The sequence below is a fragment of the Saimiri boliviensis genome, chromosome 1 (assembly GCF_048565385.1).
Source record: "Saimiri boliviensis isolate mSaiBol1 chromosome 1, mSaiBol1.pri, whole genome shotgun sequence".
NCBI classification, from domain to species: Eukaryota; Metazoa; Chordata; class Mammalia; order Primates; family Cebidae; genus Saimiri; species Saimiri boliviensis.
The window spans coordinates 237,605,409-237,621,219 of record NC_133449.1 but is presented as its reverse complement, the minus strand read 5'-3'; the positions used below and the strand labels follow the sequence as shown (position 1 = coordinate 237,621,219).

The 15,811-nt window shown below is 42.0% G+C and overlaps 1 protein-coding gene and 1 pseudogene across 1 annotated transcript in view; one reads left to right on the top strand and one right to left on the bottom strand.

Moving 5' to 3' along the window:
- The window catches only part of MCCC2 (methylcrotonyl-CoA carboxylase subunit 2), an 81,554-nt gene that overhangs the window by 12,189 nt on the left and 53,554 nt on the right, over window positions 1-15,811 (top strand). Inside the window, exons 4-6 of the mRNA XM_039470006.2 lie at window positions 5,221-5,322; window positions 9,086-9,213; window positions 11,110-11,222. Of these exons, the coding sequence (XP_039325940.2) occupies window positions 5,221-5,322; window positions 9,086-9,213; window positions 11,110-11,222 (343 nt within the window). The remainder of the gene's footprint in view (window positions 1-5,220; window positions 5,323-9,085; window positions 9,214-11,109; window positions 11,223-15,811) is intronic.
- LOC101054473 (palmitoyltransferase ZDHHC6-like) lies at window positions 2,973-4,526 on the bottom strand (annotated as a pseudogene).

Genomic DNA, 15,811 nt, shown 5'->3' with positions numbered 1-15,811 from the left:
GAGAGTCTCACTCTGTCACTCAGTCTGGAGTACAGTGGTGAGATCTCGGCTCACTACAACCTCCGCGTCCTGGGTTCAAGCAATTCTCTGCCTCAGCCTCCCGAGCAGCTGGAAATACAGGCACCTGCCGCCACACTTGGCTAATTTTTGTATTTTTAGTAGAGACAGGGTTTCGCCATCTTGACCAGACTGGTCTTGAACTCCTGACCTTGTGATTCACCCGCCTTGACCTCCCAAAGTGCTGGGATTAAGGTTATGAGCCACCGTACCCGGCCGCAAGTTGCAGTTTTAAGGAGTGGTGCCAAGGTAGGCCTCATTGAGAAGGTGACGATTGAGCAAAAATTTGAAGGAGGAAAGAGAGAGAGCGTTGCAATTATCTGAGGAAAGAGTGTTTCAGGCAGCAGGAACGGCCAGTGCCAAGGCCCTGAGGTGGGAGTGTGCCACATATCCTGGTATGCTCAAGGGGTAGCCAGGAGGCTGGGTGGTTGTGCTGGAGGGCGTGAGGGGAGAAGAGTAGGCGATAGGTCCGATCCCATAGGGCCTTGTGGGTTATTGTGAAGGTTTTGGTTTTCACCATGGGAGAAATGGGGTGCTATTGTAGGGTTTGGAACAGGAGATGATTATGATCTGACATAGTTTAAAAGAGTTATTCCAGCTGATGTGTCGTGAGTAGACGGGCAGCAGGAGTGGAAGCCCTGTGACCAGTTAGAGGATGATTGCGGGGATTTGAGGCAGACGTGATGGGGACTCGGCCTAGGGTGGTGGTAGCGGTGGCAGTAGGAGTGCGTTGTTCTGGATGTGTTACGACAGAGCCAACCCAAAAGGATTTCCTGAAGGATTGGATATGGGATGCAAGGGGGAGAGGGGTTAAGTGAAAACTCCCAAAGTCTTTTTTCTTGTGACAGGTGCACCCACATCCAACCTGGAGACAAGCACTGTTAACACCTAATATATTATCCTTGTAGGCCGTGTATATGCATATATATACCAGACACCTATTTTTTTAAAAACAAAAATGAAATCATACTAATGTGCTGTTTTGTAGCCAGCGCTCTTTTTTCCCTCCTAATGTGTCTTGACTATGTAAGTAAGTGAGAGGCAAACTAATGGTTAAGATACTGGTCCCTGGGAGTAGATTGCTTATGAAGCTCCCAGCTCTGCTGCTTGCTATGTCACCGTAGACAAGTGACTTGATCTCTGTGTGTTTCAGTTTCCTCATCAGTAAATGAGGATCATAATAGGATCTATCTCAGAAGGTGATTCTAAGCAGGACATATGTGAGTGTTTCTTTCTTTCTTTTTTTTTTTTTTTTTTTGAGACAGAGTCTTGCTCTATTGCCCAGGCAGGAGTGCAGTGGCGAAATCTTGGCTCAGTGCAACCCCCGCCTCCCAGGTTTAGGCCATTCTTCTGCCTCAGCCTCCCAAGTAGCTGGGACTACAGGTGTGTGCCACCACGCCCAGCTAATTTTTGTATTTTTAGTAGAGACAGGGTTTCACCATATTGGACAGGATGGTTGCAATCTCTTGACCTAATGATCTACCCGCCTTGGCCTCCCAAAGTACTGGGATTACAGGTGTGAGCCACCGTGCCCCGTCATGAGTGAGTGCTTCTAAAGCCCTTAGAAGAGAGCCTGGCACATGGAAAGGATTTATTTATTTATTTATTGAGATGGAGCTTTGCTCTGTTGCCCAGGCTGGAGTGCAGTGGCACGATTTCAGCTCACTGCACCCTCTGCCTCCCAAATTCAGATGATTCTTCTACCCCAGCCTCCTGAGTAGCTGGGATTTACGGGCACGTGCCACCATGCCTGGCTAATTTTTTTTTTTTGTATTTTTAGTAGGGACAGGGTTTCACCACGTTATCCAGGCTGGTCTCAAACTCGTGACTTCATGTGATCCTCCTGTCTCGGCCCTCCGAAGTGCTGATTACAGGTGTTAGCCACTGCACCCGGCCATTTGTTTGTTTTTTTGAGACAGCATCTCATTCCATTGCCCAGGCTGGAGTGTAGTAGCACAGTCACAGCTCACTACAGCCTTGATCACCTGGGCTTATGTGATTCTTCCACCTCAGCCTCCCAAGTAGCTGGGACCACAGGTGTGTGCCACCATGACCAGCTATGTTTTAAAAAAATTCTTTTTTGTAGAAACAGGGTTTCACTATATTGCTCATGCTGGTCTTGAACTCCTGGGCTCAAGCAGTCCACCCCCATGAGACCCACAAAGCGCTAGGATTACAGGCATGAGCCACCGCACCTAGTACCAAAAGTTTTAAACGACAGGGTCTCAGCTGGGCGTGATGGCCCATGCCTGTAATCCCAGCACTTTGGGAGGCTCAGGTGGGCAGATCACCTGAATTCAGGAGTTTGAAACCAGCCTGGCCAACATGGTGAAACTCTGTCTCTACTTAAAATACAAAAAAAATTAGCCCAACATGGTGGTGTGTGTTTGTAACTCCAGCTACTCGAGAGGCTGAGGCAGGAGAATTGCTTGAATCCAGGAGGTGGAGGTTGCAGTAAGCTGAGATCACACCTCTGCACTCCAGTCTGGGTGACAGAGCAAGACTCCATCTCAAAAAAAAAAAAAAAAAAAAAAAAAGAAGAGAGAGACAGGGTCTTGCTATGTTGTCCAGGCTGGCTTCCAACTCCTGGGCTCAAACAAGCCTCTTGCCTCAGCCTCCTGAATAGTTGGATTACAAACTTGAGCCACCACACCCATCTTAGATTTTTGAAAATAGATTTTATGTACAGCATGCATATTTGACACATTTTCTCATTAAGAAAAAATCGTTTCCATATGTAACTGTTTAAGTGTGTATTTTTTTTTTTTTATACAGAACATCCATTGATCTTTATTTGGTTTGACAAAATTTGCATTATTAAAAGACAGGTAACAAAATTTGAGCTTATACTGAATCTGACAGATTGAATTCTATAGTATCTGGAATATCATATGAGAAATATCAAGTGAGGGAAAAGAGAAGTACCACATGGAGGTGCACCTGGCAAGGGGGGACCTGTATCTGCAGGTGAGGTCCAGAGTGTGCAGTGCATAAGGAAATCCTAGAGAAAAGGCCATGTACTTACTCAGGTGAAATGTTTTTCTTCTGAGGGGAAAGAAGGGGTGGTAAAGAGGGGCAAGAATTCAAAGGCATATGCAAAATGGCCTCTCCATTTCAAAATGGTAATAAAAATATTTAAATCATGGCACTAGGGCACCTTTGAGGAAAAGAACATCTTAACCAGAGTAGGCTCATTGCATAATTCTTTAGTAATATGTACACTTTTCAAGTAATTAAGCAGACTTAAAGGATAATTTCATTTTAACAGCAGCTATCTATTTTTCTTCTCGCCCTCTGGAGCTTGATCTGTTTCAGTATCACAGGGACACTTTTCCACACATTTTCTAGGGAACAATCCCCTTATTTTTTTATTTTTATTTTTTTTTTGTATTTTTAGTAGAGACGGGGTTTCACCATGTTGACCAGGATGGTCTCGATCTCTTGACCTCGTGATCCACCCACCTCAGCCTCCCAAAGTGCTGGGATTACAGGCTTGAGCCACCACGCCCGGCCGAGTCCCCTTATTCTTGAAACGCCTTCTATAAAAGAATCATCAAGAATTTTGTCTTCATATAGCCAGTATCGTAAACCTCTTGTGGCTAAAATGAATTCCCTTTTTCTAGCTGTATTCGATGCTCTTCAGTGCAGGGGCTTGTGAAGAAGCTTTTGATTACTTTATTCAAAGGGCAGCAGGCACCACTATAATCTTCTATTACTTTATAGCGAACACTTCTGACTCTCTTACCTGCTTTTTGTTTCAACTGTTCTATTGTTAAGCTGTATTGGTGACAGCCGTCTCTTACTGGCCACTCAAGTCCATCTCCTTCAGCGACCCCTGACCATGTAAATACCTGTTTAAAGTTTCTCCATCTACTTCCCATATCATAAGGAAAAACAAAGACTTCATCTAGTCGATAATACTGAATTCAATCTTTAGCCTTCTCTTCAATCCATGATTCAATGGAAGTTTAGTTTCTGAGAATTATTTTCATCTGGATAACAAACAACGTCCTGACAGCTATGGTTGTTCCTAAAGCTAATCCCAAGGCAAACAAGGTGGCAGGAAATGCAGCTAATCCAAGTGGAACAATTGGAAGAGGATCTCTCCGGGCTGTACTCATGTTAATCTTCACTATGTTCCATCCAAAGGAGAGCCGATTATAAAGCTGTGTGTACATAGTCATCACAAAAATGAAAGCAGCATGGATACAATCCAGTGGTGCTAAAAGGAGAAACAGTGTGAACAAAGCATGATTTCGGTAAACACAACAGTTGTTGATCCAGGGACAGTGATGGTCCGTCTTCATCACACATCTGTTAACACTTTCTGCAGTGATCTGAACCTGGTGCCTTGTATGCTTGGCAGATTTTACAATACTAGAGATAAATGGTATCCTGAGAAATTTCCAGTTTCCACCCCAGAGGGACAAAGCCCGGACTGACAAACATGGCATTGAAGTAATTATAAAGAATCACGACAGTCCAGTTTATCAACATGATGAAATTCACACTTCTTCCAGTTGTATGTAAGGGCCAATACCACAACACAGAGTCAATCATGGCCATTGTAGAACATATTGCTATAACACCAAGGGCTATGATGGGACCCCAGTGACACAGTCTCTTTAATTCTTGGAGATTTTCAAACTTGATAACTGAACAGAATGTACCCATTTTGGCAAGGAAGAATGCCTTCCTACTTTTAAAGAATTATAGATTTCCCTTCTTTGTGCACACATTTCCATGTGCCACAAGTCCATGTGTGTTGTTTAACTGTCATGACTTCAAGCTGTGAACTGTTAACGCAGATTATGCCATTTTCACTGTCAGGCACCGTTTTCACTGTCAAGCTCTTTCTCTTAACTAGGAGAATCCAGTGTCTTGGTTTGAAACCCAACCTCAGCGTGGTCCCTGGTGTCTGCTCCTCAGCTATCGCGTATCTGGGGTGGCCTAGGCTCACCCGGAAAAGATTTTTTTTCCTCCTTGGATGACTCGATCATGGGCACTTCAGTCCGGGACAAGCAGACAGCACACTCTGGCCTTGAGAGGCCGGAGTGTGGGACCTGCTACGACCCGCGTGCCCCTCCGCCAGCGTCCTTGCTGTGACCTAAATGTGTATTTTTTAATGACATTAATTCAAACGACATCCTTTCTTCCCTTCAGGTCTCCATTTCTGGAATTATCCCAGTTTGCAGGTTACCAGTTATATGACAAGGAGGAGGTACCAGGGGGTGGCATTATTACAGGCATTGGAAGAGTATCAGGGTGAGTATTCTACCTGTGTTTCATAATATGGGTTAGGAAAAAGACTGATGAACCACAGGCATCCAACACTCACTTTGCATATTAGCATGCAATTTATATGCTATTTATATTATGTAGGACTGGCTGGGTGCTGTGGCTCACACCTGTAGTCCCAGCACTTTGGGAGGCCGAGGCAGATGGATAACCTGAGGTCAAGAGTTTGAGATCAGACTGGCCAGCATGGTGAAACCTCATGTCTACTAAAAATACCAAAATAAGCTGGCATGGTGGCACATGCCTGTAATCCCAGCTACTTGGGGAGGCTGAGGCAGGAGAATCATTTGAACCCAGGAGGCGGAGGGTGCAGTGAGTCAAGATCATGCCAGTGTGCTCCAGTCTGGGCAACAGAGCAAGACTCTGTTTCAAAAGAAAAAAAAAAAAGATTTCTTTCCATGGAGACAAGGGCAAGGAAGGAGACCAGTCTTTATCTTTTCACTAGAGATGCTCTAGTATTGGATATTATGGCTGAAAAAAGTTCAGTCATTTAATAGGTATAAAGTAGCACTTAATTATAAATGCTTTTTTCCTTTTTTGTTGTTTTAGAGATGGTGTCCTGCTCTGTTGCCTAGGCTAATCTCAAACTTCTGGGCTCAAATGATCTTGAATATAGGCCAGCACATCATTATAATTTTTTTTTGAGTTGGAGTCTTACTCTGTCACCCAGGCTGAAGTACAGTGGCATGATCATAGTTTTCCATAGCCTTGAACTCCTGGCATCAAGTGATCCTTCTGCCTTGGCCTCCCGAAGTGCTGGGATTACAAACATGAGCCATTGCCCTGGCCTTCATTATAGTTCAAAGTGACCTTTGCATAAAAAGTCTTGTTGAACAGTTTATATCATCACCATTCTTTCCCTGACAAATGACAGATGAGCTGAGTTTTGCTCAAATTAAGCGAAAAAGAGAATATATTGATTCTCTTATCTGGTAAGTCTGGGCATGGCTGGATCTGGGAGCTCAAATGATCTTAGGTATTATTAGGTCCCAGGCTGTTTTCTGCTCCTGACCCTGACTTGCTGTGTGTCAGCTTTGTTCCTAGGCAGGCTCTCAATCCAGAGGCAATGATGGTCATAGGCAGTTCCTGGTTTATGTTCTGTAAGTTTAGCAGCTGCAGTGGAAGGCAAGATTCTAAGTGCTTAGGCTTAGAGCCTGTCCCATTGCTGAGCCTCATTGGGAACTGAGTAGAAAGGCCTGGTCCCTGTGCCTCTCTTTAAAGTGGGCGCTGGGGTCAGTCCTACTCGACCCACCTGGATTAAAGATAAGAGGTAGTTTCTGAAGTAAAGTCTAGTTTTATTGCAATAGATGAAAAGCAGCTCATCAACACTGGTCATTAGAGAAATACAAATCAAAACCATATTGAGATACCATCTCACGCCAGTTAGAATGACGATCATTAAAAAGTAAGGAAACAACGGATGCTGGAGAGGATGTGGAGAAATGGAAACCTTTTTGCATTGTAAATTAGTTCAACCATTGTGGAAGACAGTGTGGCAATTCTTCAAGGATCTAGAACCAGAAATACCATTTGATCCAACAATCCCATTACTAGATATATACCCAAAGGATTATAAATGATTCTACTATAAAGACACATGCACATGTATGTTTATTGCAGCACTGTTCACAATAGCAAAGACTTGAAAACAATACAGAGACTTGGAACCAACCCAAATGCCCATCAAGGATAGACTGGATAAAGAAAATGTGGCGCATAAACACCATGGAATACTATGCAGCCACAAAGGATGAGTTCATGTCCTTTGCATTGACATGGATGAAGCTGGAAACCATCATTTTCAGCAAACTAACATAGGAACAGAAAAACCAAACACCGTATGTTCTCACTCATAAGTGGGAGCTGAACAATGAGAACACATGGACACAGGGAGGGGAACATCACACGCAATGGGGAGTGTCAGGGGATGGGGGCCTAGGGGAGGGATAGCATTAGGAGAAATACCTAATGTAGATGACACGTTGATGGGTGCAGCAAACCACCATGGCATATGTATACCTATGTACAAACCTGCACGTTTGGTACGTGTATCCCAGAACTTAAAGTATAATTTAAAAAAAAAAAAACTTTAGTTTTGTTACCTAAATAATAAATACTGGGTAGGCAAAACCAATAGATAGGCAATCTAGTCTTTTTGTGGGCTCATTTGATTTCTCATTCTGTAACGTCTGTAACCTTTAATACACAAGCAGGTATGGCTATGTCTCTTGTCCATAGTCACATGTCCAGCAAGTGGCAGAGCCAGAATTTCAGCCTAACTTTGTCTGACCTCACAGCCCGACCTCTTTCCAGTCCCAGAGCTGCTTTTTTTTCTTTTTTTTGAGACGGAGTTTCGGTCTTGTTACCCAGGCTGGAGTGTAATGGCACGATCTCGGCCCACCGCAACCTCCGCCTCCTGGGTTCAAGCAATTCTCCTGCCTCAGCCTCCCAAGTAGCTGGGGCTACAGGCACACGCCACCATGCCCAGCTAATTTTTTTGTATTTTTAGTAGAGAGGGGCCTTCACCATGTTGATCTTAAACTTTCTAGCATAGCACCCCCAGTGGTAGGAAGTGCAAGCACACACTCTGGAGAGAGGTTATAGCCCAGCAACCTACGATAAACTTACATTTCTGTTGAAGTCTAGTTTGTTTACTGTTAAATCATTAAAAGTGTGCCTTCTATTCTATAAAATGTCCATTGAAGTACAGAAAAAGGTTTTATATGACCTAGGGAATAAAATTGACGCTCAAAGAAGAGTCCTGTTTGTCTTGTGGTGAGCCATGCTGGCCACATTTCCTGATATGAGAAACCCAACACTCCCCTGTGCTGGGTGCGCAGATGCTGTTTTCAACTTTATTTTCAGCAGGGATTTAATGAGTCGCTCTTTAGAGTTGTAGGCAGTATAAAGCGAGGTAACACAAACATCACAAACATAAAGAAGATTGAATTTTGTGAAGAGCACACTGTTGTCATCTGAGATTTCAGGGGAACCTCTGACCTTAAGTCTTCCTGCCAGTGCTGTGAAGTTTGCCCAGCCAGCCGTGGTTGTCGGCCATCCTGGTCTTCGTGACTCATACCCAATAAACTGGTTTTGGTGAGAAAGGGCACTGTTGATGACTCATTATACCTTTCATGTGTTTTTAGTATATTGTTTTAGAGTTTGCATTCACTGTGACTTAAGGCAAGATAAATGTTACTATATTTTAGACTGCTTTTAGTTTTATAGAAAACCATTGGGCTGTAATGTTGAAGAACTTTGGAAAATACAAAAAATAAATCTTAATACTCTTGACAGGTCAGTTTCCATTTTTGCAAATTACCCTCCTAAAAGGAAGTTTTGAAGGTTTATTATGAGGGAATTATTTTCCCTTGAGACTTGAAGTTTTTTCTCATTATTATCATCTTGTTAGGACCATTTCATTCAAAGAACCATTATGACACTTAGATTAGGTTGTTAGGTTTTTATTACTAATCTAGGACTGATGACTCTTTAAAAGTCAAGTATGAGTTTATAAACTTGTTAAAAGTAATCTTTTTGTATTACATAAATGAATATGTGAACTGTGATTAAAGTGTGCATTTATGTCCTAAGATTGTTGTCTGCTAATGGTTGTGAATAGTGATGTGTACTAGAAGTTGAAGGTTGTATTGGAGTGTCTCATAATGAGTGTACTTAATTTTGAAGAAATCTTTTAAATTCTCTCTCCAATGAAATTTCTGCCTTTCAGAGTAGAATGCATGATTCTTGCCAACGATCCCACTGTCAAAGGAGGTACCTACTACCCAGTGACTGTGAAAAAACAATTACGGGCACAAGAAATCGCCATGCAGAACAGGCTCCCCTGCATCTACTTGGGCAAGTCACAAAAGTTGTAAAATAAACTCTGATTAGCTGGTAAAATGCAAGACAGTTTGGAAGGCTGTAAGTATTACATTAGGGATGGGTATTTTAAAAACCTGTTAATTTCTCCCATAATTATAAAGGAAACACAGGTTCTTTGCTGAAAACTCTGGGGGAAAGTAAATAAGAACTGTTTGTAATAGTAGTGCATATAAAAAAAATTTAAAAAGCAAGTAAAAGAAAAAAACCAAAAAATTTAAAAAACAAAAAAATAAAAATATAAAAATATATATAAAAAATAAACAAATAAAAGAAAAAAAAATAGTAGTGCATAATACTCAAACATGTTGATGCCCAGTTTTTTCTCTACACATTGTGTGTGGTTTTTTTGCTCTCTAGATTCTGTTTCTCTTTTAACCGTTTTGGATTCAAACTATGAGAAAAATAATAACCAATATTTGTAGTCTCTTGAATGCCAGGTACTGTGTTAAATGTGCAAGTATTTTATAATTTGAGCAGATATAATTTAAAGTAAATTTAATTTCCAATGAAAGTAAATTTATATTTGAAATTAAAATACATTTTTTTTTTTTTTTTTTTTTTTGAGAAGGAGTTTCGCTCTTGTTACCCAGGCTGGAGTGCAATGGCGCGATCTCGGCTCACCGCAACCTCCGCCTCCTGGGTTCAGGCAATTCTCCTGCCTCAGCCTCCTGAGTAGCTGGGATTACAGGCACGCGCCACCATGCCCAGCTAATTTTTTGTATTTTTAGTAGAGACGGGGTTTCACCATGTTGACCAGGATGGTCTCGATCTCTCGACCTCGTGATCCACCCGCCTCGGCCTCCCAAAGTGCTGGGATTACAGGCTTGAGCCACCACGCCCGGCTGAAATTAAAATACATTTAAATCAAAGAACCTGAAAGCAAAGCAGTTTAAAATAGGCTTTTCCTGGATATTGGGTTAGTCTGGAAATTTCCAGCATATGTTGTTCCTTTATGCAGATATTTGATGGGTACTGATGTAGCGGTATATTTTGTTTTTGTTTTTTTCTGTGAAATTGGATTTACCTCATTACCTCACAATATAGCAGTATATTTTGTTTTTGTTTTTTTCTGTGAAATTGGATTTACCTCATTACCTCACAATATGAACTGCTCTGCACATAGAGAAAATAGCAAATGAGGCCCAGCTGCTTGCAGGTGCTGTGCCGGTCACCATAGGGGACACAGGGAGGAGGATTTTGTTGTCTCTGTCTTCCGTGAGCTCCTAATGAATTGGAGACAGCATATAATGTGCAACCAACAAAAGACTTAATGGTTGCAGATTCTGAACTAAGTGCTTTCTATACATTTTTCAGGTCATCCTAATATATGATATGGCTACTTTTGTTATCTTCATTTCTTGGGTGAGGAAACTGAGGCATAGGATAGGTAGGAAACACACCTGTAATCATACAGCTATGAAGTAATGAGCTACTCTTTGAACTCAGCTAATATATGTACCCACCACTCCAGTTTGCAATAAAAACAGTATCAGAAGCCAATATATATAAATTGTCATATGAATTCTGTAGATTGCTTTTGTATTGGTTTAGAAGAAGGAAAGATACTTTTCCACTTTCACTGTTCAGGAATTTATGATGTTTCTGGGGCTTTAGCTGGCCCTCAAAGGAGAGAATGGTATAAACATTTCAAGGAAAATTTTGCAGAGGTAGGAAAGCCTAATGGATTTGGGGCAATGGATTCTTTTGGCTGCATTAGGGGTTCGGAAAACGAGGCTCTGTAATAGTTTAGAAAGGCCAAGTTTTTTGTAAATATGATCAAAACTGATATTGTCATTGATACAAGTTTTCCTTTGTGTAGCACATTTTGTTCATAGAGATGCTTATTTTTCTCATTTTCCTTGTCCTCAGTTGATTCGGGAGGGGCATACTTACCTCGACAAGCAGAAGTGTTTGCAGATCGAGACCACTTTGGCCGTACATTCTATAATCAGGCAATTATGTCTTCTCAAAATATTGCACAGGTAATTTTTCATTAATGAAGTATACAGTGGTGCTTTTTACTCCAAATGTTGTTATTAATTAGGCACCCTGGGATGGCTTGAAAGTGAAACAGTTTAATACAAAATCTAATCTTTTTCCACAGAGAAGATCTTAAGGTTGTCTCCAGTTAGAACCTTTTATTAACTGTAGGAATACTCCTATATTATAATATGATTATTAAAACAGGTTTCAAAAAGGAAAACGGAGTTTAAAAAGAAAGGGCTCCAGTAATTCCTTTTCTAGGGCTCCACCCTGCAGAAACTACAATATCTGTATGAACAGATACTTAGAAGAAGAGTTCATGGCCAGGCACTGTGGCTTGTGCCTGCAATCCCAGCACGTTGGGAGGCTGAAATGAGAGGATCACTAGAGTCCAGGAGTGAGAGACCAGCCTGGGCAGCATAGGGAGAGAGACCCTGTCTCTACAAAAAAAAAAAAAAAAAAAAAAAAAAATTAGGTAAGTGTGGTGTGGCACATGCCTGTGGCTCCAGCTTTTGGGAGGCTGAGGTAGGAGGATCACTTGAGCCTGGGAGTTTGAGGCTACAGTGAGCCGTGGTTGTGCAGCTGCACTCCAGCCTGGGCAACAGAATGAGACCCTGTCTCCAAAAAAAAAAAAAAAAAAGAAAGAAAAGTTTATTGTAGCATTGTTAGAGCAAAAGTTAGAAAATTAATGGGAGATTAATAATACTGTTTTTAGCTGTTAAAAGGAATGAACTAAAATTGCATCTGTCAACATAAGTCTCAGAAAGTAGGTTGAGTAAAACAATAGTCAAATAAATGTATAGCTAATTACTATGTATATAAAGGTTGAATACATGAAATCATACTGTGTATGATTTGTCTATAAACACGCGTGTGGGAATGATAACTCAGCTTTAGAACAGTGGTTGCCTCTGAGGTGGAGGAGACAGGGACCAGGTAGGAGGTAGACAGGTGCTTCAACTATATGTCAGATATTTTATTCCTTAAAAAATGATCTGAAGTAAATTTTGCCTGATGTCGAGATTAATACTAGGTATTAGATGAATGGATGTTTGTTATTCTGTAATCTTTTTTTTTTTTTTTTTTTTTGAGATGGAGTTTCGCTCTTGCTACCCAGGCTGGAGTGCAATGGCGCGATCTCGGCTCACCGCAACCTCCACCTCCTGGGTTCAGGCAATTCTCCTGCCTCAGCCTCCTGAGTAGCTGGGATTACAGGCATGCACCACCATGCCCAGCTAATTTTTTGTATTTTTAGTAGAGATGGGGTTTCACCGTGTTGACCAGGATGGTCTCGATCTCCTGACCTCGTGATCCACCCACCTCAGCCTCCTAAAGTACTGGGATTACAGGCTTGAGCCACTGCGCCCGGCTTATTCTGTAATCTTCTTTGCATGGTTGAAATACTTTATAATACAGATGCTCCTACTGTGTTTTCATTTCCTTATTGGATTTCTTAACTTTGAATATTTTTAATATTCTAATTAATCTGCACCTGCAATTATTATGTATCTTTTTGATTTTTCTATCAACATAGTTGGTTGTAATTGTTTATTGTATATTCTACTGTTACACAGTGACCTTGCCTACTTACATACTTTACTTATCTAAATAGAAACTTCAGCTTTGCTTACTTTTGCACAGATGGCCATTGCATTATCTATATGAAATTCTTATTGTGGTTTCCATTTAATCTGGTATTATAGTTTTTTCTTTTAGAGAAACAGGATCTTGCTATGTTGGCCAGGCTGGTCTCAAACTCCTGGTCTCAAGCAATCCTTCTGCCTCAGCCTCCCAATGTTCTGGAATTACAGGCCTGAGCCAGCATGCTGGGCCTGATACTGTAAATTTTATAACTTACCTTGTGTTGGTTTTCTACTGCTTTTGTAACAAATGACCATATACTGGGTGGCTTAAAACAACAGAAATTTATGTATTTATTTAGAGATGAATGTCTTGTTATGTTGCTCAGGCTGGTCTTGAACTCCTGGCCTCAGATGATCCTCCCACTGTAGGCTTGCGAGTAGCTGGGAATATAGGTGAGAACCATCATGCTCGGCTAACAGAAATTTATTCTGGAAGCCGTAACTCTGCAGTCAAGATAGCAGAGGGGCTGTGCTTCCAGGGGAGATTCTGTTCCTTTCCTTGCCTCTCCTAGCTCCTGGTGGCTCCAGGTATTCCCCCTGTTTATGGCTCCATCCCTCCCATGTCTGTGTCCATCTTCACATGGCCTTTTCTGGGTATCTGGGTCTTCTCCTTCTCTGTCTTATAAGAGCACTTGTCATTGAATTTAGGGACCACCCAGGTAATCCAGGATGCTCTTCTCTCAAGATTCTTAATTATCTACAAAGATCCCTTTTTCAAATAAGACCACCTTTACAGATTCTGGGGATTAGGGTACGGCTATACCTTTTGTTGGGGGAGGCTGCTCTGTAAGCACTGTAACCCTCTGTCATCTCACATGTTCTTTGCTGTGTCTTTCTCCTGCCAGGTAGGGTCTCTACTCCTGTGGAACTTAAAGTTTGAAGTGCTTTAAAATCAGCTCTTTTAAAAATTAAAGGTGTACGTACTTCTTGGAATAAGCAATACCTGCTTATGATAAAAAATTCAAAATGCTTGAAGGGCATTTGATTATCTATTTTCCTTTTACTTATTTTATTTTATTTTAATTTAAATATTAGGGCTGGGCGTGGCGGCTCATGCTGTAATTCCACTGCTGGGGGAGGCCAAGGCGGGAGGATTACCTGAGCCCAGGTGAGACCAGCCTGGGCATACACCTGTGGTCCCAGCTGTTTGGGAGGCTGAGGCAGAAAGATTATTTGAGCCCAGGAGTTTGAGGCTGCAGTGAGCCATGATTGTGCCACTGCACTCCAGCCTGAGTGACAGAATGAGACACTGTCTCAGAAAAAAAAGAAAAAAAAAATACATATATGTATATGTACACACACACACACACACACACACACACACACACGCGCACGCGCGCGCGTGTTTATTTGAGCCACTTCTCTTAGTCTTTATTTTTTTCTATTTCCCTTAAATAGGAATAGGAGGTTTAGGGTTAAGGTTTGCCTTCCCAAATTTGTGTGAATCTCTTGGAATTTAAAAAGAAATTTCTGTTATCTTATATTGAGTCTCCGTAGTATCTTTTCTGACCCTTTCCTGAATATATGAGCCCTCAACCTGATTTCTGCACTGAAGATGTCATTCTATATATGACATTCTACATATGAGCACTTTTCTTCTTGTTGTAAACACTAATACTTACTCCATCTTCCTTCTTTGATCCCAGAAGGAATTGTTTCTCCTCTTCTCAAAATCCAAACCTGTCATTTATGATCTTAATACTAACCTCTCCTTTTTGCTTTATCATTTATTCCCTTTCTCTTACTGTGATATTTTCCTGGGCCAGGCATGGTGGTTCACACCTCTAATCCTAGCACTTTGGGAGGCTCAGGCAGGAGGATTGCTTGAGGCCAGGAGTTCAAGACCTAACTGGCCAGCATAGTGAGACCCCCATCTCTCTCTCTCTCTCTCTTTTTAGATGAAGTCTTTCTCTGTTGCCCAGGCTGGAGTGCAGTGACATGCGATCTTGGCTCACTGCAGCCTCTACCTCCTGGGTTCAAGCGATTCTTCTGCCTCAGCCTCTCGAGTAGCTGGGATTACAGGGGCCTGCCACCATGCCCAGCTAAATTTTGTACTTTTAGTAGAGATGGGATTTTACCATTTTGGCCAGGATAGTCTTGAACTCCTGACCTCAGGTGATCTGCCCATCTTGGGCTCCCAAAGTGCTGGGATTACAGGCATAAGCCAGTGTGCCTGGCCATCTTTTTTTCTTCTTTTTTTTGACACAAGATTTCACTCCTGTCACCCAGGCTAGAGTTCAATGGCACACTCTTGGGTCACTGCAGCCTCTCAGGCTCAAGGGATTCTCCTGCCTCAGCCTCCCAAGTAGCTGGGATTATAGGCCTATGTCACCAGGCCCAGCTAATTTTTGTATTTTCAGTAGAGACGAGGTTTTACCATGTTGCCCAGTCTGGTCTTGAACTCCTGAGGTCAAGTGATCTGCCCGCATTGGTCTCCCAAAGTACTGGGATTACAGGTATGAGCCACTGTGCCCAGCCCAGACTCCATCTTTTAAAAATGAAAAAAATAATTTTTTTAGTCTGCTTGTTTATCTTCTCATACCAAAATCGTCTTGATACCTTTTCTTTATAGGAAAAATAAAGCACCAAAGTGATGCCAAAAGATAAAGACCTTTTCTAACTTCTGCTGTTTTGTAGCTTTTCTCTCTCCTTGGGGGTGGCTACATTTTTTTTTTTCCCTTTGAGATGGAGTCTCGCTCTGTTGTCCAGGTTAGAGTTCAGTGGCACAATTTCAGCTCACTGCAGTCTCCACCTCCTGGGTTCGAGCAACTTTCCTGCCTCAGCCTCTTGAGTAGCTGGGACTACAGGTATGCACCATCATGACTGACTAACTCTTTTATATTTTTAGTAGAGGCGAGGTTTCACTATGTTGGCCACTCTGGCCTTGAACTCCTGACCTCAGGTGATCCACCTGCCTCGGCCTCCCAGAGTGCTAGGATTATAAG